Raw genomic sequence first — 22,783 nt, 5'->3', positions numbered from 1 at the left:
TGCTCTCCTCTTTTGTCCCAATGAATGGAAGGGAACAAGTATTTATTAAGTCCCTATTGTATACCAAAACTGTGCCAAGCACTCTACAAGTATCCCATTGGATGCTCACAATAGCTTAGGAGGTAGGTCCTCATTTTACAGATTAGGACTTTGAGGTCCAGGGTCACATAGATTCTAAAGAGAGGATGAGGGGCAGCTAGGTGGCATAGTGGATAAAGCACCAGCCTTGGAGTCAGGAGGACCTGGGTTCAAATCCTTTCTCAGACACTTAATAATTACCTAGCTGTGTGGCCTTGGGCAAGCCACTTAACCCCATTTGCCTTGCAAAAACCTAAAAAGAGAGAGAGAGAGAGAGAGGAAGATAGAGAGCTCAGGTCCAATTCTCTAACTCCTGAGCCACTTAGCTGCATTGAGTCATCTTTTTGAAACTTAAAAATTAGTATCAGTAGTAGTAGTATGTCTTTTTGCAAGGCAATGAGGTTAAGTTACTTGCCCAAGGTTCACACAGTTAAGTATATATTAATAGTCTGACGCTGGATTTGAACTCAGGTCCTCCTGACTCCAAGTCTGGTGCTTTATCTACTACGCCACCTAGCTGCCCCCAAATTTAAAATTATTAAACTTCCCCCCTTCCTTGTCTGTCCCAATCAGAGCAACAGGGCAGTGTGCTATAGGTAGACTCAAAGAAAAATGCTCAGTAAAATTAAAAGAAGGGGAGAGGCAAAGTCACATAGAATTTTTCTTTTTCTTGTCCCAGCTGTAGCAAGTTGGAGAAAGAAAGATATCTCCAGAATACAGGCTGCTGAAGTGGAGAACTTTTCTTCTGCCAAGGGCCATTTGAATATTTACAACATCATTTAAGGGCTATATTTAGTCAAACATTTAATTAATTTACCACTAAAAAGCTCCGAGATTTATTGAATTTCAAGTCCTGCCTGTGGTTACCTTGGCAGCACCAGACCAAATGATTTCAAGAGCCTTATAAGGCTCTCAGGTCAGATGTCCCCTGCCCTGATCTACAATATTATAGGATAACTGAGCTGTAAGGAGAATTCATCTCTCACCACAGACAGCCCACAATTTTAGCTACCTTCTTCGTGTGTGTGTGTGTGTGTGTGTGTGTGTGTGTGTGTGTGTGTGTGTTTATGTGATATAGATCTCTTTGACAGTTAGGTGAAGCCTTTGGATTCCTCAAGAAAAAAAATGGAGGAAATTCTAAATTTTTTTTAAAGATTAGAGGAAATAAGGAAGTAATTTTTTTTCAAATTCAAATTCACATTTGAAAATATAATCCAGGTCCCCAGTGGTCTATCTCCTGAGCCACTTAGTTGGTTTGAGGTCCAACCTTCTGAAATTTAAAATTATTAAACGTTTTTTGTCTTTCATATATATAGATCCTGGGTTAAGAACCCCTTATCTACAGAATCTGGGTTACTTGACTTTTTCTATGTCTATGTTTATGCATGTCAATATAAAGAGCTATGTTAGAAACTGCCAGAATTCTTAAAATACAGCATACATCAAATGTTGGGGAGAGAAGGTAATATATTCTAAAACCATTGGCTGTGAAATGCTTCTGAACCCTCTCTTATTCTCTGAAGAATGCTTATGCCAGGCATCATAGAATCCTGATGCTCAGAAGGCAGGAGGTCCTGGTAGAGAGACAACATAGTAGACAGAGCACTGGTCTTAAGAGTCAGGACTTTGATTTAAATCTTACCATGATTTCAATACATATGTGATTCTGGACATTCATTTCACTTCACTCTCCCTCTCTGTAAAATGGGCATAATGATAGCACCTATCTCACAGGGTTCTAGTGAGGAATAAATAAGAATGTAAAGCACTTTGCAAACCTGAAAGTTTTGTATAAGCATTAGCTATTAACCTCTATCTTGTTTCTTCTTCCATTTCTCCTTTATAACATGCTCACTATTCACTTCTCTTCCTGTCTTGCCTCCTAAAAGACTAGGACCTAAGCCTACAATAGGGGTCAGAGCTATTTTTTAACCTAAGCTTCTCTCTAGTGCGGGTGGGTGGGTGGCCTATCTGAGGACCTTTTTTTTTCCTATCAGAAAAGACACAGAGAAGAAACAAAGCAAAGAGTCAGTGGTCAGGAAGGTCTCCATTCAAGACCCACGCCCACACCTGCCACATGCAGGCTAGGTTATCCTTGGCAATGCTCTCACTTTACTTCTTGTCTTTAATTCAAGGAGTCTATTTGGTCATATTCAATAAACTGGAACAATTCTTTCCAGGTCCTTTAATTTAATGTACCACATTCTGTCTTGGGCATCTTTTCAAAGTGCATGCTGACTTTGAAAAACTGAAGACCTCTGACCAATATATGACCAACCATGACTCTGGAGGACCAATGATGAAGTATGCTACCCACCTTCTGACAGGGAGGCATCAGGGTAGGTTTTGAATAGATAACCAATATCATAACAACCAATACAATACTCATAATATACATGTATACCATTGTGTATTCTCTCATCACCATCATTATGTGGCAGCTACTGGATGCACTTAGGATATCAATGAACAAGAAACTCATAGTAGTTAGCTAGTAATGACAGCTACTAACATCGACTAGCCTTTAAACAGCTCTTTAAGATTTGCAAAGTGCTTTAAAAATTCTCATTTTTATCCTCACAACAACCTTGGAAGGTAGGTATTATTATTATTATTATTATTATTATTATTATTATTATTCTCATTTTATAGGTGGGAACACTGAGGTATACAGATATTAAGTGACTTGTGAGTGAGGGGGGAAATTTGAACTCAGGTCATCCTGATTCCAGGCCCAGAACTTCATCCACTGACCATCCAGCTGCCTCCAAGTTTGGTGGTATCCTTAACAATAATAATAAAGTTAGGAACAGGGGAAGTTTTGAAGAAAAAGATAATGAGTTCAATTCAGGACATACTGAGTTTAAGATGTTTACAAGATATCCAGTTCCATCTGATGAGCAACTAGAGATGGCAGACTGGAGTTTGAAAAAGAGCTTAGGGCTGGACAAGCAGAATGGAGAGCCATCTACTTAGAAATGACCACTGAAACCCATAGAATGTTTGGTCTTGGGGATAGATCCATGAGCCTGGAATCTGGAAGACTTGCATCTAAATCTAGCCTCAGACACTTTGGACTCTGGGGCAAGTTACTCAACTTCTGTCTACTTTAGTTTCCTCAATTGTAAAAAAAAGAAGGCCAAGGTCCTCATAACAATGAGGATCAAATGAGATACTTGTAAAGCACATTGTATAGTGATTGACATATTATAATAATTCCTTCCTTCCTTCCTTGTGGATGTCTAACAACATCATTCTCCCTAAATGCTCAGAATTAATCTGTTACCAAAACTTTTGGAAATAATGCCAAGTACAATTTGGACAGAAATGAAATCTAGGTCTTAAGGCCATAGAATATTCTAACATGCTACCAATGGAGATAAACAAACAAGTATATGTCATTCTACCCTTCAAGGTGAGGAACTATTCAACCATTCCTACTCCTAGGACCCTAAACTTGGCCTGGGAGGGGGGGGGCGGGAACTGGAGAAAGGTCTACAACATACTTAGAGAACTGGTGTTAAAAAAAAAACCCAACAAACTACAGAACATCTTGGCACAATCATTTTAACCCCAAATCTGGTTTTTTGTTTTTGTTTTCAAATTCACAAAATCTCAAACAGGATTCTTGAGGGAGGGAAGGGAAATAAACAGTGGTGGGATCAAATAAATGAACAACTAATTCACCAAACTCAACATAAAATTAGATATTGGTTCTGCTTAACTACTGCATAATAGCTGAATCCCACCACTGGAAATAAGTTTTTATTATCTGCTCTAAGCACATTACAAATATTACCTCATTTGATACTCACAACAACCATAAGAGGCAGATACTATAGTTATTATTCCTGACTTACACTTGAGGAAAACTGAGGCAGAGAGGTTAAATGAGTTTCACGGAGTCTTACAGCTAGTAAATGTCTGAAATCACATTTGAATTTGAGTTGTCCTGACTGGCTTAATACTTTCAATTGTGCAACCTTATAAAGTCTATGGAGGGTTTAAAAACCAAAAAATTTTAAGCTTTCAAACATATGTTTTAACTGAAAAGGTTTGTCAAATCAAATTTTCTTATTATATTTCAGTGACTACAGAAATTTTTCTAAGACCTTCCAAGACATTGATAGAAATTCTTTCACATCACTTGGCACAGTGGGAGTTATTAGGGAATTTTGTTATTTGTTATTTGTCCTTCATTCTCAAAGAAGACATGCATCATGGAAATGATACCATGGCAAGCACATGAACTGGATTTGAGTGAGGGGGAGCTGTGCTAAGTCACCAGCCTCACTTTCTCCTCCAAAGTCATCTAAGATCCAATGGCCAGAAATGAATCAGGCCTACTGGAGATGGCCCTGGATACAATCAGGATTAAGTGGCCCAAGGTCACACAGCTAGTAAAAGTCAAATGTCTGAGTATGGATTCGAATACCCATCCTCCTGACTCCAAAGTTAGTGCTCTATCCACTGTGCCACTAAATAACAGATAAGAGTTGATAGCAAATTTCTTTGACTCACATCTTTACTGACAAACTGTGCTCATATGTCCCTATGTGAGACACGGAAAAGACAAAACTACAGATCTGGCTATGAAGTTGTACAACCGGGGGGATAAAGATAAGAATTTATCTTGTTTTCTTGTGCACTGTCACTGATTAATAGCCATAGTTACCATCTTCAAGGAATTTGGATTCTAAAATGGGCAATCAGTATGAAAGAAAATAAAAATAGTTTAATGGAAAAAAGTGTTAGATTTGGAGATCTGAGTTCAAATCCTGACTTTGCCAACTATTAGATATGTGACCTTGGACAAATCACTTCAGCTCCCTGGGACTCAATTTCCTTAGCTATAATATGAGAGGTTCTGGATTAAATGACCTTTAAAGTCCCTACCAGGTCTAAATCTATTATCTTAATTAGATAAGGAATTAACTACTTTCTCTTGCCTTGTACAAGCCAATTTAGCAGGCTAATTTTTTTCCCTATAAAAACTGAAATTTCAATCTATACTCACCAAAAAAGTGTTCTCACCAAAGAAAAAAAATAACATCAGCTAGGGTCAGCTGAGTCTATTACCCTGCTCCCATACCCCAATGTGAATAGACCCTGACTTATGGGAAAAGAACCTCTAGCCATCAGCTGTGGCTTTAAATAGCAATACAGGGAAATGACCATAGACTATGAGGACCAGGGACCATTAAATGACAGCTGTCATTTAGCATAGCATGTAAAAGACTACTACTAAGCTGATTCTCAGTTTAAAAGAAGTATTGTTAAAGGGTTTTTTTTAAAAACCCAAAACTTAAAAGGTCTACACATATGGAGTAATATTTGATAATATACAGAAGTTTGGATAGCTTTGGGTATTATCTTTATGATGTGTAGTGAAATTATCATTTAAATTAAAGGAAAGGTCAAATAATTTCTTCTCCCTATATGATCAGTTCTGGAGGAAAAATGTGATTTTTTTATTAAGGACTTTTAAAAGGTCAGAGAAGAAAAGGAATTCAGATATAGGGCATGGAAGGTGTTTTAAGCTATTTGCAGAATCTATGAAATATTGAAGGCTTCAGGATAATCAAGGAAGAATTTCAGTCTTTTTTTTCTTTTTGGATCTATTTTATAAATGAATAATAGAAATCCAAAGGGCTTGACTCTCTAATTATAGTGGCCTTGTACCTTTCTCTTTTAACACATTTTTTAAAAAAAAATTATTTATTTAAGGCAATGGAGTTAAGTGACTTGCCCAAGGTCACACAGCTAGGCAATTAGTAAGTATCTGAGGCTGAATTTGAACTCTGGTCCTCTTGACTTCACAACCGGTGCTCTATCTACTGAACCACCTAGCTACCCTAACATCTTAATGAATGAAACAGAATCCAAAAATGTGGCCATAATACAATGAAGATAACTAAATTAATGTGAACAGGTCTTTCCCTATCTGTAATCCTAGGCAAAAACAATAAATATTTTGAGACTCAATCTTCCTATCTGCAAAAATGGGAGACTGGATTGAAAAGAAAGCAGCATATGGAAAGTGTTTACTTGTGAATCAGAGAATCTGGGTTCAAATTCTACTTAAGTCATATTATCTAAATCTGGGCAAAGTCTTTGATCTCCCTGGCCTCAGTTTCTTCAAACATAAAATGACAGGATTGAATGAGGTGACCTTTGAGGTCCCTTCTACCTTCAGAACTATGATTTTATATGTAAATTATTTCAAGTCTCCTCTTCAGTTCAAGAATCTTTCAGAGCACTATTTTTTTAAGTCAGATTTTCTAAATTTATCACTTTCAGGTCATCAGTGTAGAGATATTTCACCACTCTGAGATAGTTTTTAACTAAATGGCACTCTAATGGCTTGAAAGATGCAGCTAGGTGGTGCAATGGATAGAGCACTAGCCCTGTTGTCAGGAGGATCTAAGTTCAAATCTGGCCTCAGACACTTAATAATTACCTAACTTGTGTGACCTTGGGCAAGTCACTTAACCCCATTGCCTTGCCCCCCCCAATGTATTTAAAAAAAGATGACACATTATTATTTTTTAAAATAAATATAGGGGCGGCTAGGTGGTGCAGTGAATAGAGCACCCTCCTTGGAGTCAGGGGTACCTGGGTTCAAATCCGACCTCAGACACTTAATAATTACCTAGATGTGCGGCCTTGGGCAAGCCACTTAATCCCATTGCCTTGAAAAATCTAAAAAAAATAAAATAAATATAGACCCCCCCAATTGACAGTCAAAGAGTAAGAATAGTCAGTTTTTGGAAGAAGAAATCAAAGCTATCTTTAGGCATATGAAGAAGTGCTTCAAATCACTTTTGATTAAAGAAATGCAAATTAAAACAACTGAAGTATTGCCTCTTACCTATCACACTAGGCTAATATGACAAAAAAAGAAAATGTTAAATATTGGAGAGGATGTGGGAATATTAGGATGCTATTGCACTGTAGGTGGAATTGTGAATTAATCCAACCATTCTGAAGAACAATTTGGAAATATGCCCAAAGGACAATCAAACTTTGCATATGCTTTGATCCAGCAATACCACTACTAAGTCTGTATCCCAAAGAGCCCATTAAAAAGGGAAAAGGGTCTACATGTGCAAAAATATTTATAGCTGTTCTTTTTGTGATGGCAAAAATATTGGAAACTGAAGGGATGCACATCAATTGGGAAATGGTTGACAATTTAATGTATTTAATACTATTTATTGTACAATAAGAAATGATTTCAGATTCCAGAAAAACCTGAGAAGACTTATAAGAACTAATGCAAAGTGAAATGAGTACAACCAGGAAAGCATTGCATAGTATCAGTGACATTATATGATGATCAACTATGAAAGATCCAGTTCTTTTAATGTACAAAGGATTTGTAAAAGAAAATGCTATCCATATCCAGATAAAGAACTGATAGACTCTGAATGCAGATCAAAACATATATTTTCTAATTATCCTTTTTCATGGTTTTTTTCCCTTTTCATTTATTTATTCTTCCACAACTGAGACTGATATGAAAACATGCTTTGCATGATAGTTTACACTATATCAAAATACCTACCATTTTCAGAAGATGGGAGAGGAGGAAGAAAATCTTGTAAAAATGAATACAAAATTTTCATGATATGTTATTGGGGAAAAAAATTTTAAAATACTGTCAAATAAAAAAAATAAATGTAGAATCTTTTCAAAACAGTTTTTCTTCCTGAAGCATTGTTTCTAGTGATGGTACCCACCCAGGCATATAACTTTGGAGTCCTCTTTGAGTCCTCCTTCTTCACCTCCCATCTCTGTTCATTTTAATTAGTAGACAAGGCTCGTCGATTCTATCTCTGCATATTTCTACCACCTGTTACCTCCCTTTTCATCCTCTTTGCCACTGCCTTAGTTCATTCACAGTTTAGAATCCTCTCTCCTTACCCTTCACCAAAAGAGCCTCTTAGACAAAGAATTTCTTAGTTCTAATCCATCTGGCAAAATAACCAACAGATTAATTTTTCTAATGCACAACCCAAATCATACTATTATCCTAATCAAACTTTTATAGTTCTACATTAATGACTGACTGAATAATATAGGGCCTACTTAGTCAAATCAATAAACATTTATTAAGCACCCACATTTATTAAGCCAGACATAGTGGTAAGCACTAGGGAATGCAAAGAAGTATGGGGGAAAAATCCCTGCTCACAAGGAGCTCAGTCTATGGGGAAGAAAATGTGCAAATAACTATGTGCAAGCAAAATACATACAGGATATATTGGAAATAATTTTAGAAAGAAAGTATCAGCTTCAAGAAGATCCAGAAAGAGAGAGAGAGTCTAGTTGAGATGGTAGAAGAAACAGAGCTGAGGAGGAAGAGCATTCCAGGAATGGGGAAATCAGTCGATGAGATGGCAGAGTCTGAATACAGAGTGGCCTGTGTAAAGAACGGCAATACTCTATGTAGTAGCCACTTAATAAGATTATGGGATCATAGGTCAAGAACTGTAAAGGACCCCAAAGATCAACTAGTCTGAACTGATATTTTACAGATGAGGACACTGAAGCCCAGGGAAATTAAGTCACTTGCCCAATTAATACACAGCAAGTAGGTGGTAGAGTCAGCATTTGAACCCAGGTCCTTTGATGTCAAATCAAGTTCCCTTTGTACCATGTCATGCTTAAATGTATGCTGAAATGAGATAGAGGTGAGATAGGGATGGGAGGGAAAGGGTAGGAAAAAGGCAAGAAGCCTTGTTTTAGCTAAGTTCCTGCAAAGAAAAGAAATACTACCTTTATGATCAAAACAGAGACGTAGGAAAATATGTGCACAATTCACCTTATCTCTCATGACAAAGTATAGCCCACTCTGGACTATGTAAATGGAGCATTCTAATCAAATGGAATGTATAAACTTAGCCCTGAAAATTCCCTTCACTTAAAATCTTACCTGGAAAGACTCCCAGTCCTTTGTTTGTTTCCAGACTGAGGACCAGAGCTTGAGCTGTGATGCTAAAAATCTGTCGGGGTGCAGAGTTCAAGCCATCAGTGACCTGAAAGCTAAAGCCACCAGACATTGCTCCTGTAAAAGGAAAAATGACATCTTTGTCACTTCAGTAAAAACAAACTCCTGCAAATCAAACTCTTGTCTATCAGAGCTGAAAGAGTGAGGCAAAAAGTAAGTACATAATCTTAAATACTGAAGGTTTGAAAAGTATGGATATGCATGTAAATCTACAAACATGTATATGTATGCACATGTAAATATATGTATATGTATATATATATATATATATATATATATATACACACACACATCTATTTTTATGTATTGTGGTAATGTAATAGTGTAAGCATTGAATATATAAGCCCTTTGGAGTGAAGTCACCAGTACTAAAGTTTTTAAAATAGACTCATAGAATCTTAACCAAGTCTCAGAGGTCATGTAGTCTAAACCTTTTATTATTTTAAAGATGAGGAAAAGAGACTCAAGGAGGTTAAGTGATTTGCTCAAGATCACACAGTTAAGAAAGATTTGAACCCAAGTCCTCTGAATCCAAAGTCAGTGGGTTTTCCAGGAACTTACATTATTTGAACTATAAACACAGGGTCAAATAGTAGGACTTGTGAGATAGAAAATGTTGGTAAAAATAATTAGAAATAACTACTAAAAGCAAGAAATAGGGCAAGGGAAAGGGTGGGGAGGATTACATGGGAAAATTTATACAATTGCCAGCAATTCTAATTGTTTATTAGTCTCAATTTAGTGGCTTTTTACTAAATGTACATACCAAAGGAGATGGATAATCTCCTTTGTTTCCACCGGGGGATCAGTGATCTTTCCAAGGTTATAAATTTACATGTGAGCAAAACTGAGTCTGAGAACAAAAGCCCAGATTGATGATTTCCTCCATGAGAGTTTTACCAGCCTTGTTCCTGAAGTTCAAGTCAAAGAGAAGATTTAGAAATGTAAATGTTTACATTATTTTCATCCTCTAAAAAACATTCATCTCATGGCAGGCTTGGAAAACACCATATTTTTTTCCCTTATATGGTCTCTTTTCCTCACTTGTGCTCTATGTCATTGTTGGAAAAGGCAGAGAGAAGGTGCCACCTTGCACTGCAGCTCCAACATATTTGCTTACTAAAATAATTTTGTAACAGCAGCTCGCTAGTCTAACAGACCTCTCATGTTCTCAATGTCCAATCAAGCTGAATGGTCTCCTGCCATATAACAAAGGTTATAGACTATTTAAAAATTCTATGAAAATGGGGCGGCTAGGTGGCACAGTGGATAAAGCACCGGCCCTGGAGTCAGGAGTACCTAGGTTCAAATCCAGTCTCAGACACTTAATAATTACCTAGCTGTGTGGCCTTGGGCAAGCCACTTAACCCCATTTGCTTTGCAAAAACCTAAAAGAACAAAACAAAAAAATTCTATGAAAATTCAAAAGTTCCCTAATAAAAGTGAAAAGCCTGTGATTCATCTTCATGAGAAAAGAAATCAGTAAAAGTTGTATTTACAATGTACAATGGAGCTCTGAAGATTGTATATAATGAAATCTGAAGATAAAGTGACTCCTTATTTTACATTCAGGGCATTTTATGAATACAAAAACAAAATGTAGACCAGTCAAAAAAAAAAAGAACTACATCAAGACAGCTGCTGGAATATGATACCAGACACACCATGATGTCCAAGCTAATTAGAACAAAAATTAAGGTAAAAGAAGGGGATATGAAAGCTGTGTGGTACTGTGGTAAGAGAACAGATGGGAAACTAAGGGGGCACACAACCCCATCCAGACGCAAGCTTTCTGTGTGATCCCTAAGTAAGTCACTTAGCCTCCTAAGTCTTGATTTCATCAACCTACTTGGGAGACTATGTGGAATAATGAATTAGATTAATGGCAAAGCACTTTGCAAATATAAAATACTATGGAGGCAAATGAAGAAAAATTCTTTTGTTGGGTGGCAGATAATGGATTGATGCACCAGTGGGCTGGCCAGCTGTTCTAAGCAATAGAGACATTTGTGGTTAAGTCGATCCATTACATTTTCAGAGTTTTGCTAATAGCATTCAAAGTGGGCTGGAAGCCATGTTTTACCTTCCTCAATCTCTTACTACCTTTGTTTTCAACTGATATAAAAAATGAAAATGAATATTGTAGCTTGGCTAAAAGCTAAACTGAATATTGACATCTTAAAATATTAGTCAACTCTCTAGAGATTTTTAATTGAGAAGCTGCATCAAGATGTTTATTGAGGAGAAAATTTTAAGGATTTAACATCTTGTGTACATAGCATAATCCTGGGACAGCATTATTGCTACCAAGGCTCAATGCTCCTCATACCAGGATGCTGACATCTTGGAAGCTATTAATATTGCAGCCTGCATCTGCCATGCATTCAACATCATGTTTTAAACTTTGAGTTACAGTCATGGTAGTGAAACTTAATAAAGACATTTGAGAAAATTGTTCCTTTTTTTCATTTCATAAAAGTGCCTTAAAGGTAATCTGAGTTTTGCACAAATGTTACAGAAGCAAATAGTTAATAGAATGGACTTGATGAATAGATAGTTGACTCAATCATTTTTGTTAATGGAAGGAAGCAGTAGTACAGATAATCCCCAAAGACATAATCATTATAAAAAAAGCACACCCTTTCTATTAGACTTTAGAAGTTGTTTTAGACATATTTGAATATGGGGTTATAAGGTTCTGGGAGTTTGCATTTTCAAATAAGGTAATAAAAACATCGATCTAATTTGAAATCCTCCCTGTTCTGCTAAATCTTCCTCCCCTCCCCTTCTTCCACCTCCCATTTTCCTTCTCCTCATCTCCCATTCTATCATTAATTTCATGCAGGGAATGAACCATTTCAATTCTCAAACTAATTTAAAATGCCTGCCTAAAATCAAGTTGGACTATCTCTTCAGGCTAGTAGGTCCAAATCAGCCTCAAGATAGAGAAATAATTGTTTGGGCTTAAAAGGCTTTCTTTTCCACCTTTTCTGGCCACCAAAGGATTTAAATTAAAAGGGAGAAGGAAAGTTGGGAAATGTTTGAATGCAAGTTTTGCAAATAACTATATTCCACCCCCACTTCAAAAAAAAGCCATTATCTGACATGGCACCAAAAATTATTTCATGGTTCTTAGTACATTTCCTAAGGAAGGATTTATGTGGCCTGTAGTCTTTAGTCTAAGATAAAGACAATTCTTAAGTACAAGGTAAACATCAACAAAAATGTATTTTAAAATTAAATTAAGACTTTTTAAAAGCATTACTTTTTTCCCCTTTAACCACATACCGGTGTGTACAAACACTAGGTGACCCTCATTGATGTGAGCTTGGGTGAAATTCTGGATGCTTCTCTTTGGAAAAGATTTCAGAGCCAAGTGACCATTGCTGGGAAAGGTGACGGAGTAGAACAGTTCCCCTGGTGAGGAATCAATATCTTCTGCACAGAGATCATCTGGGGTTATTTCAGTAACAGAATTCACCCAGACCTTAAAAATAAAAGAATCACATAGCTTGTATAGATTGAATCGAACTAAAATTATATTTCTAAAATGGCAAACTGGATCTGTCCCCACTCCCAGATAAATGACGTTAAAATTTCATGTTAGAATAACATTATTGGGAAACTCGAGACTCTCTACCCTGAAAAACACATGTTTAACAAACATCAATATGCCATGTATCTTATCTGACATTTTGTACAGCAGTGAGTTTTGATCAAAAGTATACATACTTTTTGGAGCAACTAGATAGCTCAGTTGATAAGAGCACCCACCCTGGAGTCAGGAGTATCTGAATTCAAATTGGCCTCAGACACTTAATAATTGCCTAGCTGTGTGACCTTGGGCAAATCACTTAATCCCACTGCCTTAAATAAATAAAATTTAAAAAACTTTTTAAAAAAGTATACATGCTTTGGTAAAAAAAAAACACAGCATCAAAGAATTACCATCTATAATAGTTGGAAGGGATTTTCATAGTCAATTATTCTGACCCATGAACAAGTGGTATCCCCACAGTGACAAATCTGACAAGGTCACCTTTCCTTGAAGATTGTCAAAGACCTGAGAAGTTCATCATTTCTCCAGGCACATAATTCTACTTTTTTTTTTTTGCTCTTGTTATTCAGAAGCTTTCCCTGATAGCAAGTCTAAATTTACTTCTGCAACTTCCATCTACTGTTCCTGGCTCTGCCCTCTGACCAAATGAAATGTCTAGTTCCTCTTTCCCTTGATATCCTTGAAAATGGGTAACATGTCTTCCTTAAGTCTTCTCTTCTCCACACTAAGCATCCCCCATTACCTTAACCAATATTTCTGGCAAGTTCAATGAGGTCCTTTGGCAACCCAATGGAACAATGTACTGGACCAGAGTCAGGAAGACCTAAATTTAAAGATCTCAGACATTTTACTATGTGACCCTTGACAAGTGACTTAACTTCTGTCTGCCTCAGTTTCCCTGAATATTAAACGAGAATGATAATAACACCTACCTCCCAGGTTTGTTTTTTACAATCGAACGACATAATATGGTAAAGTGTCTGGCAAAGAATAAGAGCTTAATAAATGCTTGTTCTTTCCATTTCCCCTTTACATCCAGGTTGCCACATTTATTACTAATAATTTTCTACTGCATATTCATTCCTAAGTATTTATCCTTAGTGAAAATTTTGTTATTAGAAAATGACAGCCAAGGGGCAGCTGGGTGATGCACTGGATGGAGCACCAGTCCTGGAGTCACTAAAACCTGAGTTCAAATTGACCTCAGAGAATTACTAGCTCTGTGATCCTGGGCAAGTCATTTAAATTCAATTACTACACCCCCCACCCCACCCAACAGTAAAAAATAAAGGAAAGAAAAGAAAAAAAGAAATGATAGCATGTAGTCTAAGGAAGAAAATAACATTGATTTCTATGCTTCCTTTAGGAAATACACTACTGATTGACCCACATTATCTTAAGATCATGGGACTTGGTAGAGTTGGTGGATCAGATATAGCCCAGGGCAGCTTCTTCATTGTACAGAAGAGGAAACAGATTCATGGTGGTGGGTGACTTGCTGAGCATAGCTATACATACATACATACAAATATATATTTTTATATGTATATACACACACATTGTCCTCACATAAACTATCAACATTCATATAAACTCTACTTACCTTGAAGTGATTACATGGCATGATTGATATAGAACCAAAGAGAAGAATCCTTAAAAATTCTAGTCATCACTATTATGTTTCAGAAGGGAAAATGAGGTTCAGGCACATTAATTACCTTTCTCCAAATCACTCAGGTAGGACTGAATACAGATTAGTTACGATTAAAATTCTTATCTCCAGTGTCTCTGGACAAAAAATGTTTTCTGTTTTCCTATGTCAAACATTTCAAAATCTATATATGTTGTCTGTATTGTTTCTTTCTCTATGAAATAGACAAGTTGGTCCAAATTATCTGTAAGGTCCAATTTCTAAGTTTATGAGTCTGAATTATTTCAACATGGAGTCTACCATTTTGAATTTCTACTCTGGTACCTATAATTTATTCCATCACATACATGGAGGAGACATGTGGTGCATTAGAAAGAAACTGGAACTTTTAGATGATCCAGGTTCAACTTCCTCCTCTGCAGGTAATAGCAACCTATGGCTGGACAAGTTACCGAACATTTCTGGGTCTGTTTCCTCACCTGTAAAATTAGGGATTTGGACTAGAAGACCTCAATTATCTTTTTCCAGCTTTGTGTCATCAATGCCAATTAGAGGTCTCATCATAAAATAGCATACTCATATTTATAAATATCTTAGCATTCAAACTACACATACAAAGTCATTTCTGGAGAAATGGTGAACACTAGAGGAAAAATCAAGGCTTCTTGCAGATGATGGCACAAGGACTGAAATTGGAAAACAGTTTGGGATTCTAAGAGGTGGAAGTGAATTGGATGAATATTTCAGGTATGGGGAGGCAGCTTTCACAAGGAAAAAAGTGGAAAAAAGATAAAAACGTTAGGTGTGGGGAATATCAAATAGGCCAGGTAGGCTAGAGCATAGAGAGGATGAAGAGGAATGATGTTTAACTGTATCATGACCCCATTTGTGGTTTTCTTGGCAAAGATACTGTAGTGATTTGTCATTTCCTTCCTTAGGCAAGCAGAGTTACCCTTACCCAGGGTCACACAGCTGGCAAGTATCTGAGGTTAGATTTGAACTCAGGAAAATGAGTCTTCCTGATTTCAGAACTGAATCTAACTACTCACTGTGTCGTTTATCTAGGCAACTTATGTGACTTACGTAAAGCTCAAAGAGGTGAGTAGCAGAAGTGAGATTTGAACTTAGGTCTTCTGATTCTAAATCTAACCAGAGTTAGAGTTGGAAGTTAAGCTGCCTTCAAGTGCTAGACCAATCCCCTTATTTTAATGTCAATCAATCAATTAGCAATTATCAGCGTTTATCTATGTACTAGAGATACAAAAAAAATGCAAAAAACCAGTTCCTGCTCTAAGGAAGCTTACAGTCCAATAGAGCAGATATTAAGCAAACAAATAAATTATATATTTAAATATATATTGTATATTTGGTACATATGATCTGTATACTTACCATATTACAATTATATGACATGTTAAACAAAACTATATCTATTTCTAATGTGTGCATATATACATATACACACATACATATATGTGTATAAATGTACATAAATAAAAACTAAGCAGTCTATTAGGTTTCCTTCCACAACTCTAAGATTCTATACAGTATCTAGCTAGAAAGAAATTAGAGAGGGGTGTGTGTGTGTGTGTGTGTGTGTGTGTGTGTGTGTGTTGTGTGTGTGTTTCTGTCTGTCTGTTTAACAAATACCTTTCTACTGTCAATGCCAGAGAGAACAAGGAAAACATCAGTCCTTTACTGAATTCTATGCTTAGAAGTCTGCTTTCCACACATTCTAATGTAAAAGATTTCCCTCAAAGGCAAGCAAAGGAGAAAACAAACATTCATATAGGGAAAACTATTTAGATTCAACCGAATTGCTCTATTACCAGAAAGTCTCATCTGACTTTCTTGTCCCCAGTCTTACCAACACAGCTCAGCCCTGGGTTCTCCCTTATGTTATATGTTATCACCAGAAAGTCTCAGGGTGGGAAGGTCTCATTAGCTCAGGTAACTTGTCTTCCTGATTATACATACACAAATAGCCAAATGAATGCTTTTCTTTAAAACTGGTAATTCCCATTGCCCCACACATTAGAACTGCCTTCAGGGTCAATTTATAAGCCTCACAAAATCAGTTTTATAACTTTATCTCACACCTTAAAAAAAAACAAGCATGGTACTATTCAACATCAGCTACCTTCTTTAGATGGATTATGTTTGAATGATTTTTTGATAGAGATCATATTTACCCCCCTCAATGGATGAGTATTTTTTTTTGCAAGGGTTAACAGCATTTATTTATTTTTTTGAAGTGTTTTTTTCCCCTTAAGATAAGGTCAGAAGAAAAATAAAATAAACAGAAGTAAGTTTCAGAAACAGACACTTAGGGAAGAAGAAGAAGAATGAATTGTCAGCTTTCTAGCTGTCCTCCTATGTAAGTTCAGCAAGGACATGAGCTGTCCACATACCTACTTCTCAGGGCTGGAATTCTGCCAGTGACAAAAGAATAGCATTTTCTACCTTCAAAAAATGTACTGTGAGACTCTCAAAGGTATACCCTCAAAATCCACAAGTCTAATTACCTGAATTATATAAGTAGCATTTAGGTTATTGTCAGGTCTAGGCAAATTGTTAGTGAATCTTTCTAATTATTGGGCTGTGCAATGCAAAGCTCATCACCTATCATTCACTAGATGCTTCTGTCTTTTGGTAGTGGGGTTGAAGAAGGCAATGGAGGAGGGAGACAAGACCTATGCTTTGTTATAGGGAACACTAGGTAAAGAAACTTCTTATACCAAAGGAGACTGACATAACTGTTCTGCAAAAACAAATAAACAAGAACCCAAAAATTAGTCTGGAAGAGTTGGCTGAGGCACTGAGAGGTTAAAGGATTCATCAGTCATATAATTAGTACATGACCAAGGCAAATCTCGAATTCATATCTTCTGATTTTGAAGCTGATTCTTCTTTCTATAACTCTTAAAGGGTCTCCAAGTCAGTGGGAATGTAATTTAATTTTTAATTTTAATCAATCCAGTTAAAGACAGTTGCTTGAAAAAAAAATCCTATACCTAACAAAATTCTAAGTTTTCTCGCCCTACCTTTTACCCTACAAGCAATCTTTCAAATTCATTTCAAATATCTTATCCTCATTTGTTTGGGAACTCACATAAATTCTGGAAACTGTTATTTACCAACTCTATTTCAGTGACTAGCAGAAACTCATTTTTTCCAAGACTACAAAATTTCAATCACCAGGTGATTTCTTTTTTTCTTTTTTAAAAAAGATTACAGTAATTTAATGAGTCACTTGCTAAGTCACAGAGGATTTATGAGATAAGTAGATAGACAAGGAACTCATATCAATGAGTCAGGTCTTCTGCAATATTGAAAAAGTTCAAATTATATTCCAATATCTTGAGATTGGTATCTTTTTTATGTCTAACATCCAGGTTATAGAACTCCAGGGAGTCAGAAAGATGAAAAGAAAAAAAATATCACATAAGACTTCCATGAAACTTAGAAGTAATTATGCAAGGAGAAATTAAATTGAAATTAAAAATATCACTTTAAATTTTCAAGTTCTTTTTTTAAAAAAATTAAATTGTTTAGAAGAAAATGGTTAAGGCTTGAATATTTCTTTTTTTTTGTACACTGATGTTTTCGTAGTCTCCTTCATTTTCCTTGAGAACAGAAAAGCAATATCTTTTGTCTTTCTCTGTATTCCCAGTGCTTAGCACAGTTATTTCTATGTCCTTTTGTTCTGACTGACAGATGCTATTTTAGAACACCTTGCTAAAATATTTCAAGTGAACTAAGTTTCAAACCTCATTTCATAAGATTTCCATTAGTAAGTGCTCTCTTCACTATTTAGATTTAAGAGCATCATCTAAAATAAATGAAAACATTTAAAGCTCTCCTTCTATTTTTATAAATACATTGAGATATTGGTATATCCACTCATGGAAAAAAATATCAAACACCTGCAAGTCTATTGTACCAATCTGAACAAGCTCATAGTTGTCTTAGGTTGAGCTATGGTCCATTTTCCAGGGTATGTTTTCAGGCACAAATGCTGATTTTATTAATGAGCAATCCTCCTTTAAAGTAATCAGAAGTTTTTACTCTCCATATAAATATTAAAGAAAGAATTAATATTAGAGACATTTATAAAATAGGAAAATGTAACCCTCTTGTGGATACAGAAAGACAGCTTTATAGAAAGCATATCTGTCACTTTCCCACATAAAGAAGATCAATCCAATAAAATGTAGCATTTACTGTGGGAAAGGAAGGCCCATTGTAACAACTACTGAATAGTTTATCAAGATGTAAATGATTTCCCAGGATGCTGGAATGGATGGAGTCACACATCTGTCAGCCATAAATTCTACTGTTCAAAGAGACTTTCAGCATGGAGAAGAAGAATAACCTGTATTTATAAACTAGCAGCTTATTAGAAGGACCAGGTATGCTAAATGACACATTTTTTAAAAAAAAAACCTATAATTTCTCATGTCAATGCAAAGATGCTCTTATGACTAATAATTTAAAGCAGATTACTATGATTTTACTTTGAAATAAAAATTTTCATCTTCCCCATCTTTAATTTCTTTGCCTTATGGATTAAAAAAATGTGCTGTGTCAATTTGCATAACTTGGTCTTTCAAGATATTCTTAAATTCTGGTCCTTCTAATGTTAAGCATAAATCAAGGGACCTGAGTTCTCCCAGCTCAGCTCTATCAGAGGCTCAGTTCTAGGGCTCTCAGCCAGCTTTCACTCTTTCCTTGGTAAGACAGAGATAGACCCTTGTCAGATTCTGGCCATCTCCACCTGATGACTGAGGATTAATGAATGAGAGGTGAAAGGGGTAGCAATTAAATAACTGCTGGAATTTCTTGAGAAAATACTAAAAGACCTGATACTAGAATAAGTAGCATGACAGTAACAGTAATATATAACATGATCAAAAAGTAAAAATGTTCTTCTGTGATAACCTCATCTTTACCTCTATCTATATTTCAAGGAAGCATGGATTGAGTTCAAAGAGACCCCAGAAGTCATCTAAACTGACAGTCTCGTTATACAGAGGCTCCAAGGTCAAACAGCCAGTATGTATCAAAGGCACAATTTGAATTCATTTCTTCTGGACTCTGAATCCATAGATTTCTCCATTACATTATGCTGCCTTGGAGAACAAAGATATAATACATATTAAAAAGAACAAATTTTTAGAAATATGTATGTCTTTGATATAGAAACTGCCTACAGAGAATCAGAAATTTATCAAGGCAACAGGAAAACTGCCCCCAAACTAAGTACTTCCATATTTCCCATGGTCAAAACTAAACCTATACTAAATCCTGAAAATAGACATTTTAATGAAAGCCATTTATAATATGACACACAACACTGAGCATGCATAAGGGATTTTTTTTATTCTTAAAATAGTAGGAAAGAGGAAAAGAAATCATATGCTTAGGGAAATCATGGAAATGATGAAAATTATACAATTATGGAAAAAAGCAACTGTAAAAATATCAGTAACTACTGGCCCATATTCTTATACTTCTATCTCATTTATAAAATACTTATGAGAATAATTGATGCTTATATATCCAGGACTTAGTGATGGTATAAAAGGAAGTATGTATAATATTCTACTGCAATCTAGCTCTTTACAGCAATAAAAGTATAAAGAATAGAAGATTTCACTGAGGTTATTGTTGAATGACTATAAAAAAGCATTTGAGCAAAATGCTAACATAAGGGTTCCCTTCTGATAAGGTGTCTACCACAAGTGAAAAATCACACAAGATTTCTTGAAAGATGTAATAAGAGACAATTGTTCATATCAAGACAGGCATAAAATAGTGTCTCTGTATATTTTCCATTGAATATGAGGGAAACATGGAAAACATTACTGTATAACCCACAAATCTCTTCCTACTCTAGTATATTGTCCTCCCAGTTGTCAGTGATCTTCCTAAAGTATAGGTCTGATCAAGTCACTCCACATATTCATCATTCCTTATCAACCACTAAATATATTCCAATGGTTCTCTATCATCTTCAGGATAACAGAACTTGGTAACTTCCCTTCCCCAGCCTTCCAGTCTTATACCTTACACTGCCACCCCCCCCATTTTATACACCCAGTCTGAGATCCAGTGACATTAGCTCCACTTGCTCTTCCAAAAAGTCACTATATCCCCCGACTCTGATTCTTTGGCTTCCCCCATTCCTGAAATTCTTTCCCCCCTCAACTCCAATCTACTGGCTTCCTCAGATCTCAGTTAAAGCCTGACCTTCTTCTGGAAGTCTTTCCTAATCCCCCATAATTCTAATGCTGTCCCTCTATTGATTACTTCTAATTTATCCTGTATAGAGCTTGTCTGTACATGATGCTTATTGACTGATTGACTAGTCACAATGTCAAAGCCACAGAGAGGTCAAAATGGATGATATAATCTTCAGACTGGTATTTTGTGTTTTCCCAGAGGAAAAATTAAGGAGAGGAAAAAAACTAGCAGTTTAACTTTTTCACAGATGAAATTCAGAATAGTTTACTAAGAAACTAAGGGAGTAACTCCAATGACCATACTCTACACACACACACACAATCTCAATCTCTCAATCTCTCTCTCTCTCTCTCTCTCTCTCTCTCTCTCTCTCTGTTTACTTAAAACACTCAATTCATTGCTTTTCCTTCTCTTCCCAGTATAGATTATATTTAGAGGCAGAGACTCATCAGATAGAATTCTGGGTCTGGAGTGAGGAAGGTAAAGTTTTAGGATTGGCTTGCTTAAGTTTTTCCAAAAGAATTTTTCAGCTAACTCCTAACCCCTAACTCAAACCAAAACACTTTCAACTAGTACTGTGGATATTAGTTGAATAAAAATATTTGACTTTTGCCAACCCTGACTCCATCCAGAAGTTAGGGTAGGAGAGGGATAAAATGAGACAATGAGAAAGCATTTTGAAATATGTCAAGCATGATTATAACTAAAAGGAAAATAGGATATAAGTAAAATGAAGAGTATAAAAGTATTCCACAGATAAAACATTGTCTGTGCATTCAGTAGAATGTAAGTACCTTAATGGTAGGGATTATTTTGGAAATTTTTGTCTGAATTCTCAGTAACCAGCACATATTAGCTGATTAATAAATTCTTATTAAATTGTTAAATTCTACAGTGTTTCCTAATTATCTAGTTTTAACAGCTCTCCAGAAATATATTCATATGAGTGGGAGCATTTTAGCAAAATGGAATTTTAATTTATTCCCCCACTATCTACAATTTTTGTTGTTATTGTAGTTCAGTTCTGATTATTTGTAATCCTATTTGAAGTTTTCTTGGCAGAGAAACTGGAATGGTTTGCCCTTTCCTTCTCCAGCTCATCTGACAGATAAGGAAACTGAGGCAAATCAGGTTAAATGATTAGTCCAGGGTCACAAATCTTGTTAAGTGTCTGAGGTCATATTTGAACACAGAAAGAGGACTCCAAGGCCCAGAGTTCTGTGAACTATAGTGCCACCTGGCTGTAGTTATTTTACCCAGTCATGAAATAGTCCACAGAACATTTAAATAGAGGATATAATAGCAGGATACCAATTCATCCCAGGACTGTTTCTAGTTGAACTCCATCAAATAAGGGAAGAAAGAGACAACAATAATATCAACAAGAGCTGATGTTTATATGGTACTTTGGGGTTTGCAAAGCTTTTTGCCTCTATCATCTCACTTGACCCTTGCAACATGCCTTTGAGGTAAGCACCTTAGGTGTTACCAGCTCCATGTAGCCTTTATCTATAAAGATGGGAAACTGAGATCTAGAGTGGCTGAAACTATCTTACTCAACTAGTAAGTGTCAGAGGAGAGGATCTGAACTCAAGTCTCTCCTGACTCTAAGTCCAATGTTTCTTAACCATGATGCCCTCTACAAGAAGAAGGCAAAATTTAGTAAGATATACAAACTGATTATTTCACTTCAGGAGAGGGATATAATCTGTCATCTTCTCACATAATAAATGGTTCTAGAAACAAGCTTATGACAAGTCTGATTAATTTACTCAGATCAGCTGGAAGTCAACATGAAATAATCATTACCAGTTTCTTTCTAATCCAGGATGACAGAATCATGGTGTTAGAAAGGGGCATACATAGGTCACCTTCCCAACCCTCTAGTCAGAGTATGGACCACCCCCTTCTCATCTCCAACAAGCAGCCATTCTGGCTCAAAAGTCATCCTTTATTCCTCAAGCCCCCTGCATCCCTGAAAACAAATGACCCAGCGTCCCTCTTCCCTGAGACATCTGATTTGAGCAGTTTCATTGCCCCTCTTCCACATGCTAAAAACAACTCAGAAGCTAAAAATGATTCCTTCTTTCCAATATTAACTAACTACCTCTTACAGGCAGAACACTCTGTTTCTATACTGGGAGAGACATGAAGTTCTGCTCTTCTAGAAATTGCAATATATGGGGATAAGATACAAACATGGATCATGGATTTAGAGTATGAAAGGGATACTTAT

The 22,783-nt window shown here is 36.1% G+C and overlaps 1 protein-coding gene across 1 annotated transcript in view; it reads right to left on the bottom strand.

The window, feature by feature from the left end:
* The window catches only part of LOC141499025 (chondroitin sulfate proteoglycan 4-like), an 86,274-nt gene that overhangs the window by 30,551 nt on the left and 32,940 nt on the right, over window positions 1–22,783 (bottom strand). Inside the window, 2 exon segments of the mRNA XM_074201995.1 lie at window positions 9,017–9,148; window positions 12,380–12,578. Coding sequence (XP_074058096.1) covers window positions 9,017–9,148; window positions 12,380–12,578 — 331 coding nt within the window.

Source organism: Macrotis lagotis, chromosome X, assembly GCF_037893015.1.
Source record: "Macrotis lagotis isolate mMagLag1 chromosome X, bilby.v1.9.chrom.fasta, whole genome shotgun sequence".
NCBI lineage: Eukaryota > Metazoa > Chordata > Mammalia > Peramelemorphia > Peramelidae > Macrotis > Macrotis lagotis.
Note: the sequence above shows the minus strand (reverse complement) of the source record. Positions and strands in the feature narration are given on the sequence as shown.